At 37.8% G+C, this 25,980-nt stretch overlaps 1 protein-coding gene across 3 annotated transcripts in view; it reads left to right on the forward strand.

The window, feature by feature from the left end:
* The window catches only part of LOC126182312 (helicase domino), a 425,840-nt gene that overhangs the window by 314,505 nt on the left and 85,355 nt on the right, over positions 1-25,980 (forward strand). For 2 of the 3 annotated variants that reach the window (XM_049924839.1, XM_049924841.1), the window contains 4 exons: positions 411-788; positions 6,468-6,624; positions 11,125-11,339; positions 19,400-19,591. In XM_049924839.1, the coding sequence (XP_049780796.1) occupies positions 411-788; positions 6,468-6,624; positions 11,125-11,339; positions 19,400-19,591 (942 nt within the window). The remainder of the gene's footprint in view (positions 1-410; positions 789-6,467; positions 6,625-11,124; positions 11,340-19,399; positions 19,592-25,980) is intronic. The other variant, XM_049924840.1, reaches the window with a different exon arrangement.

Consider the following 25,980-nt stretch of genomic DNA (forward strand, 5'->3'; position numbering starts at 1 on the left):
CTAACACCTTTTGCACTGATTGTATGCCTATACTGATTATCTCTGTGACAGTTGAAAGTGCAGTGGAACTCTGAAATACATTTGTCATGGATGCACTGAAAAGAACATGTCTGTCTTTTGGTTTCTGAAGTCCTACATTCAAATGCCAAAATGCTTCTTCGTGCGAGACTTACTCTCACTATTTCCTCTGATCTGTGTCAGTTATAAAGTGTATATGGGATATTAGGTTATCTGTAATGTATAACTGTTAATTATTTTATAATATCTAGTTACATTAATATAGCCCACATTATTGTGAAATAAGAGCTCAATGTAAGTGTCATTCGTATTGTGTGTATGGTTACACATGGCATTTATATACTAAATTATTTTGGAGGTAAGTAAAAAAGCTTCACTTGTAATTTCTTTAGGATCAGCAGGAAGAACAAAGGCGTCAGCAGCAGAGGGCACAGCAGCAGCTGTCACAGCAGCAGCAGCACCAGCAGCAACTGGTCCATCAGCTGCGTCAGCAGCTACAGGCTGCCGCAGCAGTAGCAGGCACAGTGCCTGTGCCTCCTGCAACGGCAGCTAGCTCTTTACCCACAGCAGTTGCCGCTACAGGGTCCACAGTCAATGGTATTTCCAGTTCTGCTGTAGCTCCCGTTATAGCTACAAGTAGTTCCCCGTCAGCTTCATCTTCACTGCCAATTGTTGTCACAACTGTAACGTCTGTCACAGCAGCAACTGTCGTTTCGTCTGTTGTCAACGCCATTCGTAATGCGAGAACAGTCACTGCTTCAGTATCGCAGGTATGTCATCTAACTCTGTGCAGATTATCGGAATGTAAACTTATCGAATGGGACGTATTTGCAAAAATATTACATTATTTTGTATAATAATGCATGTTATATTCTTCTCTGTACAAAAATGTCCTGCAGGTACTAGTTTTGTTACAGGATGCTTACAGCTACAGATCTTTTTTAAATTGTAATATGGTATTTGAAAGTGTAGGAATTGTGTGTTCGTTTTCAAGGTTTGGATCATACGAGATACATTTTCTGTTTATGAACCAGTACCTGTTATTTCGAAATAAAACCGAGAACTCAGTTGACTCGTACTGCTGTTCGGTGCCTTTCGAACGTCAAAAAATCTACTGCTTAAACTAAAATTTGACCCCACGTTACATATTCCATATCTTATTCTTCGTCTAAACTGAGTTAGTATGTTCATGTGTAGTGCTGTGCACTACAGTATTTTTCATTACGCATTTCACATGTTTTTTCTTGATAATGTACTGCACTATAAATTTGCAACAATAGTCCAATCGCTTGCTTGCCGTAACGTCTCACTTTCCCAGTGTAAGACATAAGGGCAGGGCAGGAGAGGAGCTGACCAGTACACCAAACACAGAGATATCTGTGTCTCTGTTTGTGAACAGTATATGTGTTTCTTTCCTTTGCTTCATCACTCACAATATGCCGCCAAAACAGAAATGAGCTCATAATGCTCTGATGGTAAAATAAAAGTGGCAAAATTTACATACGGTCAGTAGTGGAGAGAAGACTGAAACAAGGGTTGCAGAACATTTTCAGATCCCAAAGTCTGTTCATTTAGTGACAACAGTGAGCACGTGATTCCAGCTGAAGATGAGGTAGTGGAGGATTTTCACTGTTTAAATGCTTCCGAGACATGCACTTACAGCAGGCTCCATTGTCTGATCCTATGCTTTGAGAAAAGACTCATGAAATAGCTCACAAAAGGGAATTTCTGGGTCTGTGTGTCCCAAGGGCTATCACTTTTTCAGAAGAGGTACAACATCAGTGCCATCAGTGTCTGAGGGAGCACATAGAGTAAAACAAAGAAGACACCAATGAGTGGGCATGGGAACTTCAGTCATTTGTGTTACCCAAGAGACTTGTTTAATACAGACATTTTGTATAACTTGATGCCTGAAAAAACACTATGTGACAAGAGACAAAAACATCATGGAGGAAAATGCAGCAAGGAGAGACCGGCAGTGGTCTTGTGTTGTAATTCAGATGGTTCTGAGATGCAGAAACCATCAGTGATTGGAAAATACAAAAATCCACATTGATTTAGAAAGTTAACCCATATAATCTGCCATACCAATAAGAGAATAGCAATAAAGCTTGGATGACCAAATCTCAATTCTGTAGCCAGCTCTTGAAGTTTCAATAACAGATGGCGGCAAGGAAGATAAATATTCTGCTAACTTTGCACCACTGCTCAGCACATAAGTCCAGTGACTTGGAACTTCTGCTCATAGAAGTTGTCTTGTTACCAGCTAACTCCCCGAGCCGTCTGCAGCCCTTAGAGCAAGGAATAATCGCCTCAATGAAGCATAGTAACACATGCTGATTTGTTAAAGCTACCACCAATGCAGTCAAACTATAAGAAACAGTTCCAAATTAGAATGTACTGCAAGCTACCTGTAACAGATATGCTGCTTGGGATGAAGTTATAACACACTCCATAACTAACTGTTTTAAGAAGGCATGAACAGTAACTGACAGTATTAACAGTAACTGAAACTGAAGATGCAACTGGTGACCCAATATTTGAACTCACTCATAATGTGGATACAACTTTGGATTCTGATGCAACCTTTACGCAGGCTTACACCTGGTTGTGCTGTTTTGTATTATCAATATAAAAAAATGTATGCAGACAATTGCAAAATCTGTGCTGCTGAAGAATCAGTCGTCAGTTCTGTTGATGGTGCAGAAGAGAATGACAATGCTTTACTGTTGCCTTCTGTGGAGGAACATGAAGCTCAAAACTGCCCCCCACACTGAAATTGCTCTTCACGAGAGATTTTCTGCCACTTCTGATGTCTCCATGGCATTTGTGGCTGCTTTGAATGTGGTATGTTGAAAGAGTGCCATACATTACAACTAACAGTCCAGCAAACAACAATTAATGATGGCTTTTTTTCCTTCTTCTTCTTCTTCTTTCAAATTAATATATAGAAGTAAAAGAATAATGCTGTAAACTAAAACATGTGTTCTGATTAAAACTTAAGTGTCACAAAGAACCCTAACTTCATTAAACTAAATGGGCTATTCTTTGACCCCTTGAAATTTGGTTAAACAAGGCTCTACTGTATACTTGTACCAATGCTACATCCCCCGTCCCCCCTTTTCCATATTCTACGAAAGTAATACAGACTTGGATTTAAAACAAACATAAAAAGATAAAATTAACACAATTAAAAATAGTCATTTTACAGTTTCTGGATATAGGAGATCTTATCACCAGAAAGGAAAAGGGATAAAATGCACAAGAAAACGCTTATGTATGATGATGTGATTATGGAGAACAAGCTAAAAATGGTGCAAGTTTGCAAGTTACAACTGGAAGGTACATTTGATGAAGACTTACTAAGTTCAGTTGCCACTCTAGAACTATATTCACAAATCCAGGATACATTTTATAGTAAACATCTAGTAATTTGACCTAAGAACACAAATATGAATTAAATAAAAATGGAAGTTATCTTCATGAGCTATTTTCTTCCATAATATACAATGTATTACAAATGAAATGAAACAGTTTATGAGTACTTACAGCTCCTTTTAGAGTGCAAACTGAGAGGCAGAGAAACATGATGAAACAATCCAACACATTTGAACTTTCTAAAATAGCAAGGCATACACCTCACCATAATAATGTTTTTGGATTAAGAAACTCATAAAATAATGTTTTGGCATTCAGGAATTTCTTTATTGCAGCCAAATTATAGAGGTAAACTCCTCAGAGGTAATTGAAGTATGAAACTTGACACAAACTTCACAGAAGTTTTCTTGTGTACTCTTGCGGGACTAGTACTTCTGGAAGATAGGATACTGCATAGACATGGATTAGCCACCAACTAGGGGATTGTTTCCAGAATGAATTTTCACTCTCCAGAAGAGTGTGCACTTATTTGAAACTTCCTGGCAATAGAAACTGTTGGCAGGGACACGAACATGAGGTGGGCCTTTCATGAGCAGGTTTGAGTCCCAGTCAACACACTGTTTTAATCTGCCAGGAAGCTGCTTCATGGTGTTTTATGTGGAAATATCTGTGCAAACAATTAAATTTTGTGAATGAATGTAACTGAACCTAGAACAGCTCTCAAAAGTTTCACACATAGCACATATCACCCCCTTTATGCCAAAACAATGAATGTGCAGTATATACTAGTTTTGAGATACAGGTGTTGTTTCACAAGGTCATAAAAATCAGCTACACCAATTTAAGAAATTGATTTGCATCTGATCTATTGTTACCATATTTACAAATGTTAGTATATGAGACTCACAACTGTGACTCCCTCCCATTGAAGGAGGATGATGCATATTCATTGATCTGGAATAATGAAGGCATAATTAATTTTCTCATGTGTACTAAAAGTAAATCAAACACAAAATTGGAATTGGCATCAGACATATCAGACGCTATTGCTTCAAAATAAACAATAAAATCTACAAACTGAAGATTGTATCAACAGTAAAACTGTAAACAAACAATTTAAATCACAGAAACCTTTAATCTGCATCAGAGTCCGATTCGGTATTTGGTTTAAGCAATATGTCATGCACAGTTTCATCACTCAAGAAAGAGTGATAATATTCATGATGTATCCATGTAATCATCTGTTTCTCACACACAGTGAACAGATCTTTAAGTTTTGCTACTGCTTTCAGAAGTTTTTTGTGTACGCCTTGCGAACAGAAACATTTGATGAAGATCATCACTTTTCTTTTTGATGTTGCTTCACTAAAGACGACTATAAATTCTGTCTTATATACCACTGAAAGAAGTTTTTAGAGCCAGTGGTTCATTGTTATAGCAGAAGGGTTGATGGAGAAGGCAGAGGGATGAAGGAAAAGGTTAGAAAATTTTGAGAGTTTGGAAAAGTCTTCCAGAACACTGAAGATAGGGTAACAAACAAGACAGAGATTACCAACACATCATGCAGGGGTTAATAAAAGCAGAAAGCTAAGTACATTGTGTGTGGTAAAAGTGGGGACAGGGAAAAATATTACTGAGAAGAAATCCTAATGCCAAAGAAATTAACATACATTAATGCCAGATGGGCGGTGAGAACCAAGGACATGTTGTAACACCAGTTCCCATCTGTGGAGTTCTGAGTAACTGGTCTCCAGGTGAAGAATTCAGATGACACGAATGGTGAAACAGGCACTGAGATCATGATTGCATGTTACAAAGTATGCTCTTTAACAGGATATTGGATGTCGCCAGTACACCCTTTGTCTATGGCCATTTGTCCTAACTGATAGGTACACAATATGTTATTTGCGAGGTGCCTCTCCCATGTGGCAATTGCAGTTGATCCTCTTTTATTTTCTGTGTCATTCCACAAATAACAAATGTTGCCTCAGTTTTCCAAATTGTATGTGGTCAGATCAAATACTTCATGTTTTCTCAGGCAGAATATTTGGTTACAAACCCGCCCCCTGAATTGTTCAGTGTGGTTTGCAGACGGAAATCTACAGCCACAACACATAGGTCGTTTTGTGATAGCATTTTGTCTTCATCACATGTGTTTCCAGCCAGACCTCTTCTCTGCAAATACCTCATTAAGGTCTCTTAACAGAGAACCAAAATCTCAAATGTGGCATTACAAATTACACACTTTTTGCACTTTCCCTTGCTTTTCATCCTAAACTACCAAGGCTAGAAATTAGAAGAACACAAAAAATTAAACTCACTATTGCATAAAAGTTTTTGCACACATATGTGGTTTTGGCATAAAACAGGCATTAAGCACTTTATAAAGAACTTCAACAATAAAAGTGATTGACTAACTTTGATTTATTCTTTTGGGTACAATCAATATCTTGTCAGCTTTGCACAATGTATACGTATCATGTACTAAAATTCAAAGAATTTATATTTTTTTGGGTTCTGTGACATTTTAACCTAGTCAACTACTGAGAACTATCATGCTCTTGTTTATCTTCATCAGTACAATTCTGCACCAACATCATAGCTAACTGGCACAAAATATGACTGCACATTACATACTTGTACGTAGGAGAAAAGCACATGTTTCAGAGGAAAAGTGTGGTCAGAATACATAGGGTAGAGAGATAGGTGCCTAGTTTTCAGATTTTGCCCCCCCGCCCCCCCCCCCTCAACACTCAAGCATCCAATTCACACATCCAAGAAAAGCATACTGACTTAGATTGCGTACCAAAGTTAAGGAATGGAAAAAGGGGTAGTGTGTGGGAGTTTAACCAAAGACAGTTGATGCAAAGCACTAATATGCAGTTACATATCCCCAAACAGTTTAATTGTGGTTGTGATATGCAATCCATTAATTACTTATACATGTTTTATTTAGTGTTTTTTTTTTTTTGTGTTTAATGCCAAACCTGCTTTAATGTGCATCAGTGTTCAACCCATTAGTAATCAAACTTTTTATATCTGAATGTACCTGAAAAATGTTGGGATTTCAGGATGGTGCATCCGGCCAGGTGCGTACCGTAACCAGCTCCACACCCATTGTGTCAGTAGCTGGCCTCACACCTGCTCAGGTGCAAGCTGCAACTCAGCGACTTGTAGCACAGTCCTCTTCTGCAGCCACCTCATCTGCAACAGCTGTTGTTGCCAAAGGTTTGCAGACAACAGTTTTAGAATACATGCAAATTGTACAACTGTATTGCGGGACACTTCCATTCCCCTTGTGTTTTTGTCTGTAAGTTTGTACACTTCCAATTACACCACAATAAATTTGTTTTTATTGTCTGCATGTAATTACAAATAAGTTATAATTTTTGTTCTTTGGGACCCTGAAAAATATGTCCTCTAGTGACATGATTGTTATGAATATCAACCCACTACACTGCTTCTTAAATGGTTTTTATTTTATAAATCATTCACAATGAGCCCATTTTGGCATATTGCCATCATCAGGTGCTCTGTAAATACATAAGTAAGTGATGGTCTTAATATAATGGTCTGTAACTGTGATGAGAAAAGTTATAATACATTTGTTTGGTTTTTTACTTTACATGTTACTGTGATGTCCTGTCTTCTTTTAGAATTATTAGTTTCTCCTTAGATGTACGTTGGAGACATATCCGACTTTTAGTCAGTTTTGATATATGCTATTTTCCTCTTGACAGCTTGTATGACAGTGAACAGTGATATTGCATGTTTACATAGTGACCATTATTGATGTTTGGAAATTCAGTTCATATTTTTTATTTTTTGGTTTGGTTCTAATTATGTTTTTGCCTAGAATTTGTTTTATTTTCTTGCTTTATAATGTGAATAAAGTTTTCTGTGTACATTTTGTGCTTTAGGTCGGTTTGTTCAATCAGTAAATTTGTGGCATTGCTGTATGCATAAATGGGTAGTTCCCTCGCATCTGGTACAAAAATGGCCTCCCAGTGAATGGTCAATCAGTTCTGTACTCGCATTTGATATTGTCTGTTACTATCTTTGCTGTACTATGGACTGTTTGATAAAAACCTCACTTGGTACTTCATTCTTCTCTTTGGTCACATTTTGGATAGTGTCTCTTTTTGTTCTTGACCTGTTGACATCATTGTGGTGAAGATTATCTCTTTGTACCTCATTGTTGCATAGTTTGCTTTTTTTGGGCTCATCCTAGTCTGTGTCTCGTCCGCTGTCAGTCAGGTGTGTTATCTCGACTGCTGCTCGGTATGGTGTTCTCTTCAGCAGAGGGTCCTCCCACCTCGTGGCCAACCCCCAAGTTGCAGCAACATTGTCATTCGTTGTCATCTGACGTCAGGGGGGCCTTTCTCTTTTTGCACACAGTGTTTTTCTGCTCACCGCCAAGAAGCCTGTCAATGTCACTGGGGGTCCTGCACATGCTGTGGCAAAGAGTGACATCCTACTCGGTGCGTCAAAGACATGTAACCGTCTCCTATCATGCCCCCCTAGTGCACCAGGATATGGTACGTGCGCTACTGTCGGTAGTCCCTCCAGGTGACCCCTTTATGCTGAAATTGTTCCTCACACTTTGTATTTCTCACCAGGACATCCATTCCCAAGTGTAGACACTTTCTTAGTACTAGTACTAATAAGAAATATTAGAACACAAATTAGTGATATTAAAACTATCAATGTTTTTAAAGTTTGGTGCAGGTCCCATTAAAATTGTTTTTGAACACTATGCTTTGTTGATTTTAGGAGAATAATAATAAAATAAAATAAAAACTTAAGCACCCTAAAGAAGTTGTTCATATATTTTTTCCTGTTGCTTCATGGTCATGGCTTGGATCAACTGCTTCCTCAGCCTGGATCAACTGCTTCATTGCCTGCCATCTAGGCACGTATATTATACTGTTATACATCCCCATGTCTACTCGAGCTATCACCTCCTGATTCTACATGGCTTTCATGGCAGTCAGTATGGCTGATGTTATCGAACGATACTTTGGACCACAAAAGACTCGAACTGAGGCAATAAATCTAGTTTCTGTTTAGGTATTAATAATGACTGTGTGCATGCCTTGAAGCCTTGCAGTCAGTCTAAATCCTTTGCTTTGTAAATGTTACATACCATCTGTAAAGTATTTCACTTACACTGAAAATTTTTCTGTGCAAATAAGGATATCTTGATTATTTAATATATTATATTGGGTTTTTGGTTATTTAATTATTAATAGAAATAATTTTTTTGTTTTGTGTTGTCTTAGTATATTTTATAGAATTGATCTTTTATATTACAGTTTGTGGGTAATGTAAGTTTTTAATCAAAAATATTGGATTAAGTTTATTAAAGTAGGTTTAATTTGTTGTACCTCTCTTCATGTACAAATCTGGTCAGTCACTGCGGATGGTATGAAATCACTCTGATCTGTAAACCGAGGGGTAACGACAGTGTGGTCACATGTGTTTCCTCTTACAGCTACAGTTCTAAGAAGCTGTTTCCATCGTTATACAGTGTGGTCCCACAGTATTTCGTTGTCCTGTGAGTGTTTCCTCAGTATTGCAGTACTTGTGTTGCATAACTCCTCACCAGTAGAGAATGTATGAGTGTAGCTGGCATATCATATTCTATGCTTCTATAAAGGACAGCAAAAGTTGGAGTTTCAGTAGCACTAAATATGGATGGACATGTCACAGAAAGAAGTTGTATTCCTCCATGCCCACTAATGTGCTGACAGTCCAACTAGACAGCAGAGCCTCAGCTGTCGGCCCATGCTGATTGGATCATTTAATCAGATGGTTCTGACTACTACTTATATAGCATTTATATTCACTTGTGCGAGAAATTCAAGAATATTGCTCAAGTGTCTGGGACCCAAATAGGACTAACAGGGGATATCGAATGTATACAGAGGAGGACAGCACGAATGGTCACAAATTTATTTAACTGTGAGTGGGAAAGTGTAACAGAGATACTGAAGGAAATGAACTAGAAGACTTGAAGACAGACATTAACTATTCTGAGAAACAAAATTCCAATAACTGGCCTTAAATGTTATCTCTAGGAGTATACTACAATCCCTTATGTATCACTCACATAGGGGTCGCGAGGATAAGATTAGCATAATTACTGCACACAGAGAGGCATTTAGTCATTTTTCCCATGCATCATATGTGAATGGAATGTAAAGAAACCCTAATAACTGGAACAATTAGACATACTCTCTGCCATGCACCTCACGGAGGCTTGCAGAGTGTAGATGTAGATATTTATACTAATTTACCGGGTCTGTCAGAACATTAAATATAGATTTGGCAGTTCAATCTAATTCAGTCTGGTTCTTTAAATCTTATAAAAGTTAATGCCGTCGAAGAGCTACACAACTAGTAATAGGTGGAACAGGACCATCCACAAATTATGTTGGCCAGCTGTTAAGTTTTTATAAAAACAAATGAAAAAATTTGTTTTTCATAGAAATTAATTTCTTGTTTGTCAGAGGATTGACTGTAAAATTTTGTAGACTTTTGCATGCATTTGAGACAATTCTGGGAATACTTCTTTGCACTCTAACATTGGTATGAGCATTCAACAGCTTCTTGATATGATGAAAATTACTGTTCATGCATTTTTTCTTTGACGCAAAGAAACAAAATGTATCACTAGGTGATAAATCATTAAATTTTGACACTGAGGCAGTAATTTCATGTTCAATCTACTGTGTGGCATCTGGTATTGCTAGTATCAATTGCATTATCATATCTTTGTTTTTTTTTCTGGTTTCATTGACTACTTGTGTCAGATAAATTGTTGCACCATGTCACAATAACTGTTCTTCAATCATGTAATGCTGCAGCCACAATATGTCATATCTGACTGAAGAAAAGAATAGACATGTTCGTGGATATAATTCATGAACAAATGACTGTTGTCAATTGCATTTCATCTTGGAAGACACAAACAATTGCTGTGTAGTTTTTGACTGGTAGATACACATTTGGTCTCGAGTTACAATGTTGTGAATGAATCTCACATTTCCTCTGTCAAATTTTTTGAGATTTTCGTTACTCCAACTGATACAAGCCCATTTATGAGCTTTGGCAAAATGATGTGGAATATGTTGGGGACAGATCTTTTTCACTGCTAAATTTCATGTAGTATTGAATGTACTGCAGTGTCTGGTGAGCCTGAGGCAGTGTTTGGTGAGCCTGAGGATGCCTCTGTCTCACAATAACTTATATGTACTGATCATGTAACACACAGCATGAACATTTTTGGACAATGTTCACAAAATTTGTCATTAACATAGGTGCGACCATCATTTATGAAACTGATTGGTTGTCAAAAGCTGAACAAGTGATTTGTAATAACTTTTCCAGAATTCCTTACAGTAACATTAGGCATGGTCTATGCTTGCAGTATATATTCCAATCTAAATTTAAGATTTTCCTGTTATCAATTGCAGTTTCAGATTTTTGTTTCTAGTTCTATGTAGGCAGTACTGCCTTTAATATGTGAGACTAAATATTACTATAGTTTTTAGTGATCATATTTCAGAAATCAGAAATAAATTTAAATGCAGTAATTGAAGAGTGCTGAGAGATACACCTTTCTCTAGCTGAAGCAGTTTGTTCTACAAATGTTTCTAATTATTTTAGTATACTTACATTTAAACATGCATTTGAAGTAATTTCTTTTCATTGTTTTATGAACAGGTGTACCAACAGTAACGGGATCAACGACAAAGACAACAATAACCCAAGCACAGCTGCAACTGTACAGGCAACAGGCACTGTTGAGGCAGCAAAGAATTGCTACCCAACAGCTGAAAGTTCTGCAGGCACAAGCAGGGCAGAAAGTGTCAGTAGCTATGACTGCTGGAGGTGTGACCACAGTGCAAGTTTCACAAGCTCAGCAGCAAAGAGCACAGGTGAGACATTACAAACTAATAAATGTTCCTTGGTGTTAAAATCTATGAACAGTGTTGTTGTAGATTATGGTCTTGAAAACATTGTGATTAATTGGAGTTTAATTCCCTACTAACAGTGCATAAATTTAACTGTTTCAACTATCATTTATATTATCATCCCCAGCCGTTATCCTCTAAATTAAATAGCTCAGCGTTATTCATAAATGCTATTAGTGCCACTGAACTGCAAGGTCTATTAACAAATTTAGAACATTTTTCACTAACCCTCGACCTTAAAGCCTAACTTTTATCTTATTTCTGTTAACTGCTGAATCTTAAGTATTATCCATTTAAACCATTACATTCCTAAAACACCATAGACTAGATTTTCATTTTTTACATATCTATGGAAAGGTAACTGGCAGCAAATTGGACATGTTTGCAGATATAAATCTCAAGACTGTGGCTCTGAGCACTATGGGACTCAACATCTTAGGTCATAAGTCCCCTAGAACTTAGACCTACTTAAACCTAACTAACCTAAGGACATCACACACACCCATGCCCGAGGCAGGATTCGAACCTGCGACCGTAGCAGTCTCGCGGTTCCGGACTGCAGCGCCAGAACCGCTAGACCACCGCGGCCGGCATCTCAAGACTGGTACACATACACTATATGATGAAAAGTATCTGGACACCTGGCTGAAAATGACTTACAAGTTCATGGCGCTCCCCATCGGTAATGTGGAAATTCAGTATGGTGTTGGCCCACCCTTAGTCTTGATGACAGCATCCACTCTCACAGGCATATGTTCAGTCGGGTGCAGGAAGGTTTCTTATGGAATGACAGCCCATTCTTCACAGAGTGCTGCCCTGAGGAGAGGTATCGATGTCAGTCGGTGAGGTCCTCCACAAAGTTGGCGTTCCAAAACATCCAAAGTTGTTCTATAGGATTCAGGTCAGGATTCTGTGCAGGCCAGTCCATTACAGGGATGTTATTGTCTTGTAATCACTCCGCCACAGGCCGTGCATTATGAACAGGTGCTTGATCGTGTTGAAAGATGCAATTGCATCCCCCAATTTTCTCTTCAACAGTGGGAAGCAAGAAGGTGCTTAAAACATCAATGTAGGCCTATGCTGTGATAGTGCCAGGCAAAGCAACAAGGGGTGCAATCCCTGCCATGAAAAACACAACCACACCATAACACCACCGCCTCTTAATTTTACTGTTGTCACTACACATGCTGGCAGATGACGTTCACTGTGTATTCACCATACCCACACCCTGCCATTGAATCACCACATTGTGTACTGTGATTCATCACTCCAACATTTTTCCACTGTTCAATCGTCCAGTGCAAGCGAGGCGTCGTTTGACATTTATTGGCATGATGTGTGGCTTATAGCACCCGCTTGAAATCCAAGTTTTCTCACCTTCCGCCTAACTGTCATAGTACTTGCAGTGGATCCTGATGCAGTTTGAAATTTCTGTTGATGGTCTGGATAGATGTCTACCTATTACACAATGCCATCCTCTTCAACTGTCGGCGATCTCTGTCAGTCAAGAGACGAGGTCAGCTTGTATGCTTTTGTGCTGTACGTGTCCCTTCAAGTTTCCACTTCACTATCACATCAGAAGCAGTGGACTTACAGATGTTTAGGAGTGTGGAAATCTCGCATACAGGCGTGTGACACAAGTGACACCCAATCACCTGAGCACATTCAATGTCCGTGAGTTCTGCGGAGCGCCCCATTCTGCCCTCTCACGGTGTCCAATGCCTACTGAGGTCACTGATATGGAGTACCTGACAGTAGGTGGCAGCACAATGCACCTAATATGAAAAACATATGTTTTTGGGAGTGTCCAGATACTTTTGACCACATAGCATATTTAAGATGTGTTGATACTTGGAGCCCTCTGCTGCAGTAAATACAGATAGTAAGGAAGCACTCTGTTAAACTGTACTCGTCTGCTGGCTACAACAAAGAGCATAATTAAATGTCACTTGTGTCACATTGTTGTGCCCATGTATGCTTTTAGTTGTTGTCAACTGTGACCAGCAATTTTTCTGAAAAATGTATCATATTAATGAAGGACTTGTGTGCAAGTTATTTTTGTATCTTAAACTGTAGCCACACACACTGATCAGCCAGAACATTATGACCACCAACCTGTTCAGGTGATAGCATAGTCACTGTAACAAGGAATGACTGCTAGTCAGACACATGCACATGTAGTAGACCTGGAGGTGCAGCATTAGCATTTCAGGAACTGCACAACTGGTCAGGGGTTGGAGGAGTGGTGTGATGAGTGTCTTCAATGTGTGGTGAAACATGATGAGTGTGTTCAATATGTGGTGAAACCGAGGTGAAACTTTGTCAAAACAGGATAGGTGGCAAACTGTGGTGGAACTAACATCAGACTCTAATGCTGGGCAGAGTACACGTGTATCTGAACACACAGTGTACTGAACACTCCTAACAATGAGCCTCCGCAGCTCATGCTTGTGCCAATGTTAACACCACATCGGCAACTACAACTGAGATGGGCACGTGGCCATCGGCACTGGATGTTGTTGCAGTGGCAGAACATTGCACAGTCTGACAAATCCTGATAGCTTCTTCATCATGCCGGTGGGAGGGCAGGAATGTGTCTTCCTCCAGGGGAACAGCTGTTTGACATCTGCACTTCGGGTGGACACGCCAGCTATTACGTAGGTGATCATATTATGACCACTTGCTTAATAGCATATAAGTCTACCTTTGGAATGCAATACAGGAACAATTTTGAATAGCATGGATCTAACATGCCCTTGGTAGTTTCCCAGGGATATGTGGCACAAGATGTGTATGCACACATCGTGCACTTCCCATAAATTACGAGCCAGTGATTTGTGCATGCAGAGCCGGCACTCAATAGTGCCCCATATGAGTTCCATTGGGTGGTCAAGACGTCGACATAAGTTCACTGTCATGCTCCTCAAACAAGGCCGGAGTTTGCATGTCAGTATCACAGCTAGAAATCCACTGAGTGGTGACAGATGGCCATTTCAGATAAATCACATTTTATGCTCCAAGGACAGATGGCCTTTGGGGTGTACAGCACGAAATGTTTGAAAGCACACACTCTGTAACAATCTTCAGAAGGATCAGGCTGAAGGGTATTGCCTGAGTGATCTCGTAATTCTATCTCATAATTCTGGAAGCCACAGTTGACTGACACAAGTATGTCTATCCTTGGGGGCCATGTTCACTTCTACAAGCAGCTTGGTTTTCCTCAGCACAATGATATCTACCAGTAGGAAAATGCAACATGTCATATGGATCTCTGTGTATGTGCACAGTTGAAGAGCACCAGGGTGAATTTACCATACTCCACTGCAATGAAACTCCCCAGATTTAAGCTGTGGGAACACCTCAATCAGGCTGTTCATGCCGTGGTTCCTCAGCCAAGAAACCTAGCACGGCTGACCATAGCACTGGAGTCGGCACAGCTCCACATCTCTCTCAGTGCCTTCCAGAACCTCATTGACTCTCTTCCTGCACTTCTCGCTGCAGTCTGCAGTTCCAAAGCTGGTTATTCAGGCAGATGGTCACATTAATGGGACTGGACAACTTTTAAGCAAAACACTGTCATGTTTCAGCACATTTGTGCCATCATCAGTGGGTTTTCTTTATTCAAATCTTTGAAATGCGAACATGATTTAAGTGATAATGAATCTACGAAAATTAAGCCTAAAGACAGTCTGTTTATTGTCATTACCTTAATTTTACATTGTAGGATTATGCAGTACTCTGCACATTATCAGGTACTAATAGCTTGTCATCTGAAACTAAACGACGTTCATGTGAATTTGCTTGGTGAGTTAACACAGTGTAATTTTGAAATGCTTTTACTGCCAAATTTGAATTTTATTCTCTCTCTCTCTCTCTCTCTCTCTCTCTCTCTCCCCCCCCCCCCCCCTCCCTCCGGCTCTCTCTCTCTCTCTCTCTCTCTCTGTGTGTGTGTGTGTGTGTGTGTGTGTGTGTGTGTGTTTGTGTGTGTGTGTGTGTGTGTCTGTCTTGTAAACTATGTGCCTCTGCACAGAATAGTGCAGTTGTTTAGATGGTCAGCAATTGTGCTACGAGAGCTGTTACATTTTAGACCTGGGAAGTGTTCTGAATATCTTATTTTAAAGATTCTGCATGTTTGTTCTATGTACACTGACTGACAAGTGTTTCATGTAAGTTCACATATGCCTGCTATGTCAAATTTGTATGTGGATGTTTCCTGTGTTTTAGATTTTTCTGTGTTGTGCTGCCTGTCTTGAATTGTACTTGAAGTCACTGTTTCTTTAAAATATTACCCATTCTGTGAACTATTTTATTATTGTACGTGAGCATGTATAATTTTGTTTTGCATGTGGGTTGTTGCTCTGTTGTCTTACTTAAGCTCATTGTCTGTGTCTTGTGTTGTTCTGTGTTGTAGAAGGTCTTGTGTATATGTGGTGTGTTAATTCCTTTTCCATTTATATATTTGTTGGTTTAGTTTCTCTATCGTATGGGTATCATAACCATTTTCTACTGCTACTTTTTAGCTGCTATGTTTAGTTCAGTTGGATTGTGGATATTTTGTTTAATCTGTTTAGCATGAATCTGAAACTTGCTTGTTTGTGTGCCAGACAGAGGTTTGATTGATTGTGAATGGTGGGAATGGTGGTGGTGCTTGTGGTTGCCAGTTTCCTGAATATTGTGAAGTCAAGAATCAAACAGTGGACAACCTAGGATGGAATAATTAAATATTATGAAAAGGATTGATTGCCTCTCGCCATAGATGTTGAGTCACAGCAGACACAACAAAAAGACTGCTAAACAGATGATGAGCTTACATCCATCTGTTTATGTTCCTAATGTGAAGTGAATTTTTACATGCAAAATGTTTACTTCATTGTGTTGCTGTTTTACTTGTGTATGTCATTCCTTAATATAACAGAAATGAAAAAGTACACATACAAAAAGTATGTGCAAGAAAAACAGGAGAAACAAAGCAAAAATGGTATTAGAATCATAAACAGTCTAAGTACACCCAGAGAAAACAGTCATCACAAGCAAACATATAATTTCCATGAAAGGATCATCAATGTAACTAATATAAATCACACCAAACAAGAAAAAAGACTACTTGAAAGAGAAAAGACTACTTGAAAGAGACCAGAACACATTATTACCATGCACAAAATAATAGATCTCATAACAGAAACTGAACACATTGTGAAGGAACAAGAAAGACTCGTCTCGCCAAATTCCAATAACAAGAGAATTAGTAGTTGCAGTAATCACACAAAAAATTAGAACACACAAATCCACCATAATCTCCAATAATAGAGTAGCTAAAGAAATCACATCCTATAAACTAAAATAAAATCTAAAATAACACTCTGCCATACTACAAAGGCAATATAATGGTTATGAATGAATGAAAAGGTATACATAGATAAAGCAGTAGATTTCCTGAAGGACAACAATATTACCAAGTTGACTAGTCACCCAACTGCAACATAACAGAAGAACATTCACGAAACACTGAAAAACATCAAAAACATATTCATGATGGCCAGATAAAAACAATGACACTAAAAGATCCAAAAGCATTCATTTTAAATTCCGTGCTATGTGAACACAAACAAAATATTCCATTAATATCAGCCATTAACTTCAGAACATACACACACATTCCCAAAGGAAATATACATTTTTGGAAACAATAAGAACCTGGAAAACCCAAACATTTTAATACAATCAAGAACACAGAAAGTCTTATATCATCCGCTGCCTCATCAGTGTACACATGCCTTCCAATAGACGGAACAATCAACATCATCACGTAAGGACTAAAACGACAAGGCAACATACAAGACACACACATTGATAAAATAGCAAACCATACTTCAGACCATAACAGCACAACATGAAGGACTGCCAATGGGATCAGCGATTAATGACCTCTTAGCCAACACGTTCATGAACAGCTTAAAAATCTAGATACGAGTATAGGTACTCACCATATAGTGGAGATGTTGAATTACAGACAAATACAGCAAAAAGATTACTAAACATGCAAGCTTTCGACCAGAAGGCCTTCTTCTGAAATAGACAAAACACACACATTCACACAAACCCACCTCCCACAGCCAGACACAGTTGTGTGTGTGTGTGTGTGGTGTTTATTTTCATAATATTATCATTATTCCATCCTGGATTTTCCACTGCAAGAAAATATAAAGTTATACACTGGCACCATTATGGTGATGTTATAATATGCCTGATCAACTAATCACCTATACACTTAACAGCTACATAATGATATAAACAGTTACATGCAAAAATTCCCTTCACATTAGGAACAGAAACATACAACATATTAAATTCTCTCGATTCATTCGAAGAACAAACAACATTCATGACTTGACAGTATTCACAAAACCAACAACCACAAGCACCATCATTCGCAATCAATCAAATCACCCACTGCCACCACCAAACAAGCTTCAGAGTCATGCTCCATAGATTACACAGAACACCCATAATCCGACTGAACCACACACACAGGAGCTAAACAAAATAACACAAGTAGCAGTAGAAAAAGGTTATGATATTCATAAGATGGAGAAATCAAACCAACAAATATGTAAATGGAAAAGGAATTAACAAGCCACATATAAAGAAGATCTTTCACAAGACAAAACAACACATCACAACAGACAATGACTGTATGCAAGACACAACAGAGCAATGATCCACACCCAAAACAAAATGCTACATACTCACCTAGAATAATAAAATAGTTCCCAGAATAGGCAGCATTAAAAAAATGGAGACTTCAAGTAGAGGAAAGGACAGACAACACAGTGCAGAAAAATCTAAAACACAGGAAACACCACAGATAAATTCAACACATCAGACATACATTAACGTAACATGCAACACTTGCAAATCAAGACAAAAATACAGCAAAGTAAAAGAAATAACAGCCCCCATAGCACATTGCTGATCACCTAATATTCTGCGAGCAACACACAACTAAAATATAAACAATTTTTTTAAAAAAATACGAAATTCTGCTACAGCCTATATGATAAACTTGCAACAAAAGAAGACTTCCATGTACAGGAGCCATTGGCAGAAGGAAACCAGATTATGACCGATTACAGTGCTCTACGTAAAGGCAAACAAACAAAAAGTGTCTTTAGGCTTCATTTTTGTATATTAGTTATCACTTACTACATGTTCACATTTCACAGGTTTGAATAAAGGAAGCCCCTGATGATGGCACAAGGATGCTGGGACATGTTTTGGTCTATACGAAAAACAGTGTTTTGCATAATCTTATATCCAATATTTTTATCTGCAAACATGGCCAATATTTAGTCATAGTGTTTTGGCTCATTGATAAAATAATTTATGGCAATAATGATGAAGGATAATACAGTATGGATTTTTGTTAAGCAAATTGTTATTGATACTAGTTACTCGTATGCAGAGATAGACTGTTGTCAGACTGTATTAAACACTGCCTCACATTAAACTAGGTAAGACACTGATTACATGAAAGAATCTTCCATATCTTATCTACTATCTTTTCTCTTTCGCACTGTTTTCAAGAATTGTGAATATTTTTGCAATATTAATGGAAACTGCTAAAAAGGGTGTAATCAGTAAATGTTCATAGTGACATGTCATGTAAAAGAAATGCAAACTTTTTTTAGTGATATATGATGTAACAGAAATACAAATTGTTTTAGCTTAGTTAACACCTGGCAAAATCAAGTAAAATGAGTATGTCCAACAAAGTCAAGTACACTTACATCTAAAAGTTAATTGCAGATTCTAAGGAAGAAAGCATTACGTGATTAATATTTGATGATGACTATTGTTTGCTATTTGTATTTAGATTATTTAGTTTCTGAACCAGGCTTATTGTAAGAATTTAGTGTTATAGAACAAAACACTAATAATTTAAGTTATCCTCTTCTCTTAATATGATTGTTTTACTAGAACAGCTATGATTATTCCTTGAATATGAACTGTTTCTATGTTAAAAGCAGCTCATAAAACACCATGCTGCTGCTACTGCAGTTGCAGCAAGTGGGAAACAGACTGTTACACGAACTGTGCCGGATAGCGAAATGGCAGCCATGTTCAAACGCCAACAACTTATTGTACAGCAGCAGAAGGCACAACAAGTCCAAGTGTCCACACAGGGCAATCTGACACCTGCACACTTTCTGGCACAGGTTGGCATTCTGATATGTTTTTATTTTCACCATCCAACTTTTTGTTGCCTGAACAACGCATTTTGGGAATGGGATAATTTTTGAAAGATTCTATGTAAAATAAAAAAATAAAACTGATACAATCATACTACGTCAATTATTCATAAACTTGTAAATTAATAATTCTATAACAATGGATATAATTAAAAGTTTTAATTAAGACTATCCATAACTTGATGAAACTGTGTTCTTGAAGTTTCACCTGCTGATGAATTGCACAATTCGCTATACTTCGTTTTCTCATGCCGACAGGCATCAGTTTGTTTCTTATTACACACAAAATGATTTCAGATTAAAATTTTATATGTCTATTCAGTAGACCAATCTCAAATTAGTCCAGTGTGATATTCAATATAATGATATGTAAAATATTACCAAGGATAGCAAAATATAAAGACTAACCAGTGCTACTGAGTAATGTGGTAGCAAACAGGCAGTGCGGCCTGTGCTGGCATTCGAGATGGGAAACATTGGGTACAGAGTATGTACCAAACAAACGTTGACTAATCTTTCACAAGTCTTCTTCATACAGGCACCTCAACCCTCAATTTGTCACACAAATTTGGCCAGTAATAGGTATTAAGATCTCCTCTGCCACTAAGAAGAGGTCTTAAAATGTGTTACACCTAAGCAGAAAATGTCACCTTCATTTGATCTCTCAGTGTGTGTTAGAGCCATGGAGGTGAATTGCTATAGAGCCTGATACAGCATCACTGTAACATGGTTCTTTAAAATGGCGTAGTGTTTCAGTTCTGTATGCCCGATGTATTCCAGCCGGATATTGGCCCATACAACTCCATGCTGTTTGTATTCCACTGTCATGCAGCAGCATTGCCCTGTTGCTGCTGGAACACTGGTTTTTGCTTTCCAGTGCCCCTAGTAGTAGATATTGTTAAACCAATTATGATAACAGACTAATTTGTGCCTGCTTTATTGAAAAGACAAATAAATTTCACTTAAAAATTCTTTGTAACAAGAAATAAACTAACAAACATTTTCTGTCAACACTGGACACTGAATGAAATGTGATGTTTTGACTGTTGCAATCTACATATAGTGAAAATGAAATTTTAAATATTTGCTGAACACCAGACAACATGTGCCCAACACCTCTTAGAAGAGATGCCTGATACATCCGTATGGCATGAACTTGACAGATTCTAAGGATTCACAAATTCAAGAAAATTGCTTTTTATAAAGAAGAAATATTCAACTGTTCTGAAATATTACTTGATTTTATTTGTCAGATACAAGCAGATGGAAATTTCCAGCTCAAATTACAACTAGTTAGTAATATAAGCATGACTGAACTGTTCCAAGGCTATTGGCAGAATGCTCCTTTACTTCATTTTACACTCTTGGATCATCCTTGACCACTGTCATGGAACTTCATCATGGAGGGTCTCCATGGTGTGATGCACAGCAGTGTAGACTCTGTGGCCACTTGCAATGAATTGGTTGCATCATAAGACAGCCTTTCTCCACCGTACAAAGCCCCAAGAACATCTCAACAAAAAATCCAAACACAACACACCAATAAGTGGTCCAATTCTCTGACCAGCCCTGGTAATGTAACTTAAACTTTATTGCCTACTAACTATCAATGATCTCTCAATTATATCCTATTATGGGGCAGATCTGTTATGAACTCCCAAATTATTAATTTGCATCTTTGTACCCTTCATATCTGCTGACTCTATAATTGAGTAATCATGGCAAAGACAGCCTTTCTCCACCGTACAAAGCCCCAAGAACATCTCAACAAAAAATCCAAACACAACACACCAATAAGTGGTCCAATTCTCTGACCAGCCCTGGTAATGTAACTTAAACTTTATTGCCTACTAACTATCAATGATCTCTCAATTATATCCTATTATGGGGCAGATCTGTTATGAACTCCCAAATTATTAATTTGCATCTTTGTACCCTTCATATCTGCTGACTCTATAATTGAGTAATCATGGCAAATTTTGAGTAAATTATTGTAATTACTATCCTGGCAGGGTTGCCACCACATGGTGACACTGTTTCTTTGATAAAAGAATGGCAATATTGACACAATGTCTCAAACCTGATGTCATGAGACACAAATATTGCACAAGAAGACTTGTGGCAGCCAACCAAGAGGCGACCACATTAGTAACTAAACTTATAGTAATAACAAAATTTAGCAACAACATAACAAGTGATAAAAAGTAAAAGACATGAACTCACAAATATTGTGTGGGTACATTGATGCCAGTGATAGTGTTGTAGTGTCAGCAACTGTAACATTACGAGTTAGGCTTACAACAACTGTACATGTGGAGTAAGATGAATTACTTGTATGAACATTTGAGTCAGAGTTGACCAGAAGAATATAATTTGTTGCCGGGCAAATAAACAAAAAGGCAAACCATTGACACGAACTATCGAGAAGAGTTTATTCAAGATTAATTTACATGATAAAACTGAGAAATTTTTGAGATGATTATTGTCATAACAACACATACTGTAACTGCAGTATTCAGGATGAATAAGATCAAACAAAACTGACTATTATGAATTTGCATAATCACAGCTATAAAATGGAATTATAGCAGCAATGATTGACAACATTTATCGAGGGTTGTACCTCAGCAGTGAGTCATAACAAGAAAGCAGCCGAGCCAGTAGCAGTAGCCCACCTCTTCACCAGTGGTAGTATAGCAAAATGTGGAAGTAATGGCACACCTCTACGGTGAGATGCTGACAGACGATATAGCAGCAGTCCATCACACCACCACCAAAGAATAGGCATACATGACAGCAGCAATGACCACTGACAATATTAAATTATCCAGTGGGTAGCCGAATGTTTTACAGTGAGAAGTAGCAGACTTTATTGTGAGTGCTTATAGTGTGTCACATACAGTACTGGCAGTAACAATCCATGAAAATCATTAATTGTTTCCGATTTATTGCACAAAGGAATATCAGTTGCCATATTTAAGTGATAAGTGATAAATAATTTTTGAATAATATATTTTATATTTAGTTAAGCGTGCAAGGATGTAGCCAGGATTCTGTCAAGGGGGGACACCTCTGATTTGTTAAAGATGCCTTTAAATATTTTTCGTTTATTCTAGAGACACATTTATTTATTTATTTTTAATTTTTTGTACATAATTCGCTTTTGGAAGGCCTTCATACAAATAATATTAGTTCTATAAAATTAAGCAAGGAAAATCTTTTCTCAAAAAAGCATAATATATACTCTCAACAGCATGTAAGAAATACCCTGACAATATGATAACTTCACTCTATTGCCAAATAAATTATAATTCTAATATAATATATTGCCTCTTTGCAATCAAAACACAGCTCAGTCTTCTAATATAAAGTTCACTATCATTTCCTTGAATCCCGGAAGTGGTTTGCTAATGGGTGCAGTTGCCCATGCAGGTCGTATAAAATTTCAATCATTTTAAACAAATCAGTATCATTTGTGCCATGTCACTGGCAGGCTCAGAGTTTTCTAGTGCATATTTTGACCTTAAAAGAAGTAAATTCATGCATATTGGGTATTTTTATTTTTTGTACTTAATGACATATTTTACACTTTAATCCTACATATTAATCACCTTTTTCTAACTTTAGTGCATAATATTATGATGATGTGCATAATAACACATTTTCTCATTTTTGCTCCATAAAATACGGAATTTCTGTAAAGAACGAAAAACCTGACAATAATCTCAATGTTTTCATCAAGCAGATATAATTATAATCTCATTACTTAGGAGTTCTGTATTATGGCAAACTGTTAAGAAGAAGTCATCCGCTAATCTGTTTTCAAGATCAATTTACACCCTTCTTTCAACTGGAATTGAGCTGAGGAAGTGACTAGGAATGAACAAGCGTGAATTTTTCGGGACACAGGATTATTAAATGACAGGACTGTTGGAATAAACAGATCTGTTATTTTTGTGTTTGAAAGAGAAACTAGAACAATTTTTTTCTGGAGAAAATGCAAAGGATCTGTAGCCATTCAACTTAACATTTTCCCTAATTTCCTCATTTCTTACAATAAGAGACTAGCCCAGGCATCTACCTAAATTGAAAATGGGAAACCACAGAAATCCAATTTCAAGATTGCCGGCAGATGGATTCGAGCCACCTCACTTTCCGAATCCAGAGATTGCTAGCTCAGTGCCTTCACAGAGCTTCCCTTGTGGTGGAAAATTTGGGAAAACTTACTGTTGTACAGTGTTTGAAAATAAATTAAAATGCATCACAAATAAAAGAAGGAATTCTGATATTTTATGTTTTTTTTAATTTAATTATGCATTTCTGATCATTTGATATTGCATGAACACACGCATATTTTAGGTTAAATTGTGCATGCCATTCTTGGCTTCAGTTATTCTAGTATTACAAGAGCATAAATAGATTTTGGGTGAAATATGTGGAGGAGGGGTTGCAGGATACAGTTGATTCGGACGAATTCAGGTGGCCCACTGGGGGGGTGGGGGGGTGGGGGGGGGACATTTAAAACGTACTGTTGAAAGTGCTGTCATGTGCCCTTTCCACAACCCCCCCCCCCCCCCCCAGCCTAGGTAACCAGTGGCAATATTTTTCTATTTGGGCTACTAATTATGGAATTTTAAGCACATTTTAAAAGAAATGCAACCACCAACTTCTGGGTGATATTTGTGTTGATCACTGTGATTTTTGGGTGTCACAGACAAATCCAAGTTAATTGTTTATGCACTGATTTTAATATAATGCTATTTGCAATTATGTTTACCGTTCCACAGTCTTATGTAATAATGAAAAATTATAGCCCTAAAGTCCTACCAGTCCCCAAATAACGAGTCTAGTGATAACATTAAACAGTTGTAGATAGGTAACTGTACTTTTACAGTAATGCATACATATTTTTAACTTATTGCAATGTTACTGACTGAATCAAAATCAATTTTCTCTTCCTTCGTGTACCAAATGTATCAAAAATTAGAAGATTTCATAATGGCACACAGCACTAAAACAGTAAAGGCAAATTCAACTGAAAGTAAGAACTGAGCTCAAGTAAGGCTAACAATGTACAGTAGTTGGTCTCGGCTAAAGAAGCGATGCACGATTATAGGTAACGGACAAAATCAAACAATGAAAACTCCAGGTAGGAATTTCAACAATGTAGGAAATGACAGATTGTTACTTCCCATGAAGAAGACACATCAGGTTGCAGACAGGCACAAGTAAAAGACCCTTACATAAAGCTTTTGGCCACAGCCTTCATCAGTCACACACACACACACACACACACACACACACACACACACACACACAAGCACACACAATCACCAACTCCAGCCTCTCTGCCCAAGATGCTGGAATTGGCGGTTGTGTGTACATGAAGTGTGCTTGCTTGTGCTGTGTGTGTGTGTGTGTGTGTGTGTGTGTGTGTGTGTGTGTGTGTGTGTGTGTGTGTGTGTGTTTTCACTGATGAAGACTATGGCTAAAAGCTTTATGTAAGTGTGTATTCATTGTGCCTGTCTGCAACCTGATGTGTCTTCTTTATGGTAAGTAACAATATCTCATTTCGTACATTGTTAACAGACTAAATCAGATAGATGACAGATTCACCGAAATAAACATTACAGTCAACCACAATGATGAAGCAGTGTTCTAAATTTGCTGGGGGGGGGGGGGGGGGTTGATAGACTAGCAGACTAGACCAAGTAAGCAATGTAACATATTGTTTCACTTCCCCACTAAATGGTAAGATAGACAGCAACATTGGAAGAACTGAGTGTAATAGGGATTTATTAGCTAATCTTTTAATATCTTCTGTTACTGCAATAAATTTATTGTTTTCCATTGTTACTGAAAATTTACCATCAATTGTAACTGCTGATACATTACTAACATCTGTTGCTACTAATAAGTTACTGCCTGTTGTTGCTAATGATAGGTTACTATCTTGCACTACTGCTACACAAGCTGAGGTACAAACCTCATTGCATAATGATGAAGAAGAACTCTCATTGCATAATGATGAAGATAAGAGTTCTTTTATGCAGTATTCACATAGTAGTACTTACTTACACTTTGAATATATTAGGCATGAGATCAGCGTACAATTGGAGAATTTATATTTTGACCAAAATAAGCCTGTGATTTCAATGAAGAAACATTATTACTTTAAAATTACATTTAGTTTCTTACTTTCCTTGGGCCTTGTCCCACCTCACATGGGATCGGCCGTGTTGTTATGGATTTGGCGATGTTAGTGTCAGAGGGTGGCCGGATGCCCTTCCTGCCGCCACCCCCACCCCCCGGTATGTAAGTAGTGTACCCCAGCTGTCTGCGTCTAGTGTAAGCTA

This window comes from Schistocerca cancellata, chromosome 1 (assembly GCF_023864275.1).
Source record: "Schistocerca cancellata isolate TAMUIC-IGC-003103 chromosome 1, iqSchCanc2.1, whole genome shotgun sequence".
Taxonomy (NCBI): Eukaryota; Metazoa; Arthropoda; class Insecta; order Orthoptera; family Acrididae; genus Schistocerca; species Schistocerca cancellata.